We start from the raw sequence: 6,042 nt of genomic DNA on the forward strand, positions 1-6,042 counted from the left end.
AGTCCTGGCTAGAGTCAGGATTTAAGAAACACTTGAAAGTGTGGAGGGCTTCAACTAAGGGGAGCTAGGCTCCTGCAGGGCAGTTGAGTGGCAGTGGCCTCCTCTGGCCTAGGTCCCTGTGAGTACCAAAAGCAACAGCAAATGTGCAGCATTGCCTGCAGGTGTATGATGGCAGAGGTTGTCCTGCAGCTTGACTGGAAGGCAGTGGGGACCACTGCTGCCCAGTGAGGCCAGGGAATCAGTACTGGGCAGCTTGTACAAGGCTGTATGATGCAGGGAACAGGACCTGGCTTTGAATTCTGGTTCTGCCTCTTACCAGCTGTGGGACCTCTCCAAGCTTCCTCTTGTTCCCCCACCAAACACAGGACATCACCCTCATCTCCCTCTCTTTATTCTGAAAATATTTATTGTGCCCCTACTATGTGCCAGGCACCATTCTAGGTGTTAGACATACAGCAGGGAAAATGACAGGTAAGGTCCCAGTCCTCGGGGAGCTTATGGTCTAATGATGGACTAGAAACAGATAATAAACATGTAAACAAATACTTTCAGTGATAACTATTGTTAAGAATAAAGCAGTTGCATGGGACAGAGAGGGTTTAGGAGCAGGGACAGGTGGGAAGGCTCCTTGGGAGGTGACATTTGAGCTGAAACCGAATGAGTAGACGATGCTGAGAAGATGGCATTCTGGGGGGAGGTCATTTCAGGTGCTAGGACAGCATGTGCAAAGGCCCATGGCTGAAACACGTTGGGTGCATTAAGGACGCAAAAGGAGGCCAATGTATGTGCAGCAGAGAAGAGGGGCGGGGAGGGCAGCAGGAAGTCAGAGGGGTGGGCAAGGGCCAGATCCTGGAGGCTTTTTGGTGGAATTTGGAGCTCATTCCAATTATAATGGAAATTCCTAAAGAGTTGTTTTTTTTAATGTAATTTTTTCAGCCATTCCTGATTATTGGACATTTAGTTTTTTTTCCTGTGTTTTTTTTTTCCTTCTTTTCTTCACAAAATAATTAACACGTCAATGAACATCTTTGTAAACAAAACCACACATCTCCTTGGCCACTTCCATGGGGTGCACTGCTGACTCAGGCTTACTGGTTAGAGAGGACACCATTTCATTTTGGACAGATGTAAAAGGAGTTGTTTTTTTTTAATGTAATTTTTTCAGCCATTCCTGATTATTGGACATTTAGTTTTTTTTCCTGTGTTTTTTTTCCCCCTCTTTTCTTCACAAAATAATTAACACGTCAATGAACATCTTTGTAAACAAAACCACACATCTCCTTGGCCACTTCCATGGGGTGCACTGCTGACTCAGGCTTACTGGTTAGAGAGGACACCATTTCATTTTGGACAGATGTAAAAGCTGCCTGTTTTTAACGGTCCCCTGTACACACAACTTAACGACCATCGCTTTCCACACTGTCCCGTATTGCTTTGAGCTTCGTGGTGAGCGGCGCTCCCCCCAGCACAGCGGCCTTCCCCGCTCAGGTGCTCACTGAAATCACGCCGTACACTTTCTTAAGACGCCAATGCCAGCCGCTACCACACGCCAATTAAAATGGAGTCTCCGAGAGTGAGGCCAGGGCATTAGCACTTAAAAAACGCTCTTCCTGTGATTCTAATTTGCTCCCGGGACCCAGAGCCACGCTTGAATTAATCAGACAGGTGGAGTCTAGGTTCTTCCATCTGAACGCTTGGGCCGAACCTCTCTCTTAACCCTTTTCTTTTTTAAATTTTTGATTATGGAAATTTCCAAATACATGCAGAAGGAGAGAGAACAGGATAATGAGCCCCCATGTAACCATCACCCAGCTCCCATAATTACCCTGCAGGGCTTTATGCAGGGGAACGGCCTGGTTTGAATCAAGTTTTAAACAGGGTGCTGGCTGTGGATGGAGAGTGGGTGGCAGGGAGGAAGTGTGGAGGCAGGAAGGCCAGGCCGGAGGCTGTGGCGTGGTCCGGCTGGAGATGATGGGGCTTGGCCTGGCATGAACAACCGTGACGGGAGGTTTGCTCAGATCGGAGCAGAGGTGGGCCTGGCGGGCTTCCCACTGGAAGGGATGCAGGTGGGCTCTGATGAGGATGGGGTCAGACACTACCTTGGGCCTGGCGCGCAGGAGGTGTGACCCCCAGCATCAGGCCCTCCTTTTCTCCCTCCCTTTCCGGTGCAGGGGCCAGGGCTTGGGGCTCACCTGCTCTCGCTCTGCTGTTTTGCGGAGCTTGTACACAAACTCGCCCACGGCCACCAGCACTGACAGAACCAGCCCGGCGGCCAGGACGATGAAGATGCCCCCGATCTTCTGGATCCCCAGGGCGCTGGCCTCTTTGTTCTCCTCCTCGGGACACCCGCTGCCCCGCCACCACTTCTCCTTCATGATGTGCAGCTTGTCCTCCTCCTGCAGCTGCAGGATGGCGATGGTGATCTTGTCCCGGTACGGGGAGCCTGACGTAGGAAGCGGAAACATCACTAGCTGCCATCATTAGACCTCTTGGTCAGCTCATCAAAGGGGCACCCAATTGCCGGAGTCTCTCCTACATGGCATCTGGTGGGAGGAAGGGTCCTCACCTGGGGCAGGGAGTCTTGCTTATGAATCTCTGTGTCTGGGCTGCCTCAACAGGGGTGAGGCCGGGAAGAGAAGGCATGACCTCTGAGCTGCCCCCACCTCTGTGTTGGCCCCAGTGCTCTGCTTAGGCCGGGGCTGACCTCACAAGGTACATGGCTCCACCCCTGCATCTCTGCGTTGAGGAAATGCCACCTTGCTAGGCTCAGCGGGAGGAGCTGGGAGTGGGAGCAGGAGACTGTGTGTGGGAGTGGATGTGAGGGCCTCGCCCAGTCCCGCCCCCTCCTCGCCCCCACATGCAGCCCCTCGCTCACCCATGGGCGTGCCGATGCCGTAGCCCTTGGAGTCGATGAGGCCCCCAATCTGGGTGAGGTTGCAGTTCCTCTGGGTGACATACTCGATGGTGGTGGACTCCATGAGCAGCGCGTAGTCGGCGGTCAGCGTCCTCTGGATGCCCTCCTCGTTGTTCTTCACCAGCGCCGAGGGCTTGCTGCTCATGAAGGCCCACATCTTCTCGAAGGTGGAGATCTTGGATTTCTGGGCCGCAGGGGAGGGGTGATGCACACAGTTACTGAGCACCCTGGGGACCTTGCCTAGCAGGGCTTAGGACATGGGCCTCTGTCTACAGTCCTCAGCGTGAGGGAGTGCCACCCATTGCTCAGATGTGGACACCGAGGCCCTGGGAGGGCACTTCCCAAACACACAGCCTGGAAGTGATAAAGCCAAGAACTAGATGTAGGCCCCCCGTCTGGAAACCCTTGGCTCTTGACCATGGCACAAGTGATTTTCACACTGACTTTTAAAAAATGAATGTTCTCTCTCTAATATTTACTGAATGATTATATGTGCAGGCCCTGTTCTAAGGGCTTCACTGCATTTATTCATTGAGTCTTCACAGCAATCATAGGAGGCAGGTCCGTTAGCCCCATTTTACAGGTGGGGAAACTGAGGCATGACTAAGTAACTTTCCTAAGGTCACTCAGATACTAAGTGGCGAAGCCAGGCCTGAAACCCAGACCCGCTGACTCCAGGGTCCATGCTCCTAACCACTGACTTGCATGGCCTCACAGAAACTACTGTGAGGGCAGAGAGGGAGGGGTGGATGCCGATGAGGGCAAAGCTCGGTAGGTTTTGCCCCCACCCCCCACTTCAGCCACAGCGGCCTCTTGTGTACTGTGTCTCAGGGGAAGATCTTGTCCAAGGTGAGGGTTTCTGTTTGTTCCACTTCATTACAGTGAGAGAGAAGCAGGGTGAGAACTGCAGAGTGGGGAGCGGAGCGGGAGCCCTCTGAGCAGGTGTCTGCAGGCTCCCTATTCCCTTGTCCCCAGAGCGTCTTGGGCTAGATGCTGCTGCATGGATAGAACCAGCATTCCTAGGACCAGGCCTGGTGGGCAGGCTGCTGTGCTTGTGCTGCCTGGCTGGGGAGAGTCAGAGGGCACTGGGGCCAGGAGAGGGGGCTGACACCGCATGCCCCTGCTGCTAAGGAGACTGGGCAGACCGGGTGCACGAACTTCATGAGATTTCTTGGGAATGTAGGGCCTGCCAGCTGCCTGCTCTGAGCAGGGATCGGCCCTGCCCCCGCTGATCCCAGGGGAGCAGGTGGCTCTGCGGGCCCCATTGTACCCAGCAGTTTCCAAGTCTGGCTGCGCCTGTCTGTGATGTCAGCCCGTCTGACTGGCACCCGGCCCAGCTCCGCTGTGCATGATGGCATGGGTATGCTCAAACAGGCTGGCGTGGGGCTGGGGATGGGCAGGAGACGGCAAAGAAACTTCCAGGAGTCGGGCAGTGGGGGTGGAAAGAGGTGGGGTGCTCCCTAGCTCCATAAGGACTGTCCCCTCTGACAGTGGCTCCTGGAGACGCAGGCATGCCAGGGGAGGAGAGGCCTCCGAAGCAGCAGGTGGGAAACCGCTTGGAATTCTACCTGAGCCCAGATTCTGTCAAGTACCAGTGATCGCTCCTGGGCACAGGGTCTGGGGGCATCTTCACAGACAAGTAGCCCCTCCTCACCTGCAAGTTTATCTGCCCCCAAAGCCAAAGGCCTGGAAGGGCTCAGATGCCTGGAGCTTAAATGTTCCACCAGAGCTGCAAGCTGATTGCTCCCAGCTCCTCCCGGGCCTCAGCCTGTTCTATTTTCAGCTCTTCCTGCTCTCAGCTACTCCACCTCCATAGTTACTCTCTTGCTTCTGCAACTCTTGCCTCCAGACCTTCTGTGCTCTCCAGCTAATCCATCCGCCCAGCTATTCCTCCACCTCAGCTTCTCCTGCAGCCCCAATGCCTGCCCCCCCCCAGCTACTATTATTATCCTTAAACACATTTCCAATTTCCAGCTCTTCTGATTCCCTAGACATTTCTTATTTCAGCTAATCCTCCGCCCAGCTATTCCTCCACCTCAGCTTCTCCTGCAGCCCCAATGCCTGCCCCCCCCCCAGCTACTATTATTATCCTTAAACACATTTCCAATTTCCAGCTCTTCTGATTCCCTAGACATTTCTTATTTTCTAGATAATTTCTAATATTCAGAATCTTCCACCCCCCCGCCCCCCAGCTTCTTTTATCCCTCAGGTCCTTTCCACTGTGCTGCTTTTCCTGCTCAGATTCTCTGTGGCAGGAAGTTTCTAAACGGGTCCAGTGATCTCCATTGAGGGACTCATGTCCTTGTATAATCCCCTACCCCTACACGGGGGCTGGATGCACAGGCTTACTTTGAACGCGCCCCCCCACCCCCACCCCATAGCTATGGGATGCTGCTCAGAAATTAGGTTAGTGAGACTGAACTATCATCTTGCTTGCTGCCCTGATGGAAGCTGTTGCCATGCTGTGAGTCGCCCCATGGAGAGGCCCACATGGCAGGAACGAAGGACAGCCTCCAGTTAATGGTCAGTGGAGAACAGCCAAGGAGGAACTGAATCCTGCCAACAGCCGCATGGGGGAGCTTGGAAGTGGAGCAGTGTTAGCCAACACCTTAAATGTAGCTCATGAGACAACCAATCAAGAGGACCCAATCAAGCTGTGCTGAACCCTGACCCACAGACTGTGAGATCATATATGTTGTTCTAAGACACTAACTTTTGGGTCATTTGTTACACAGCTATAGATAACTGATACACTCTCTTACACATATACTAACACAAACTATTTCTGTTCCCAATGGTTGTTTTTTCAGATAATCAATTCTAACTATTCCTTTAATCATCCCATCTAAGTCCTATCATCCCAGCTTCCAGGTACACATACTCCTCAGATACTCTACCCACTTGGTTATGGTAACTAAGCACTATTCTCCCTTCAGTGACTCCAGCACCTCAGCTCCTTTTCCATCCAGGTCCCTCCTGCTTTCCGAATTCTCCTTCTTCTACCAGAGCTGGGCACCAGGGCTCCTTTACACTTCAGTGCATGCCTGCAATCCATCCATCCACCCATCCATCCACCCATCCATCCATCCTCCATCCATCCATCCATCATCCATCCATCCATCCATCCA

General features: G+C 53.1%; 1 protein-coding gene across 2 annotated transcripts in view; it reads right to left on the minus strand.

Annotated features, from left to right (window-relative positions):
• The window catches only part of GRIK3 (glutamate receptor, ionotropic, kainate 3), a 212,981-nt gene that overhangs the window by 7,431 nt on the left and 199,508 nt on the right, over window positions 1-6,042 (minus strand). For both annotated transcript variants that reach the window (XM_014541556.1, XM_014541557.1), the window contains exons 14-15: window positions 2,876-3,098; window positions 2,193-2,443 (exon numbers count right to left, since the gene is read on the minus strand). In XM_014541556.1, the coding sequence (XP_014397042.1) occupies window positions 2,193-2,443; window positions 2,876-3,098 (474 nt within the window). The remainder of the gene's footprint in view (window positions 1-2,192; window positions 2,444-2,875; window positions 3,099-6,042) is intronic.

This window comes from Myotis brandtii, unplaced genomic scaffold (assembly GCF_000412655.1).
Source record: "Myotis brandtii unplaced genomic scaffold, ASM41265v1 scaffold274, whole genome shotgun sequence".
In the NCBI taxonomy this organism is placed as follows: Eukaryota; Metazoa; Chordata; class Mammalia; order Chiroptera; family Vespertilionidae; genus Myotis; species Myotis brandtii.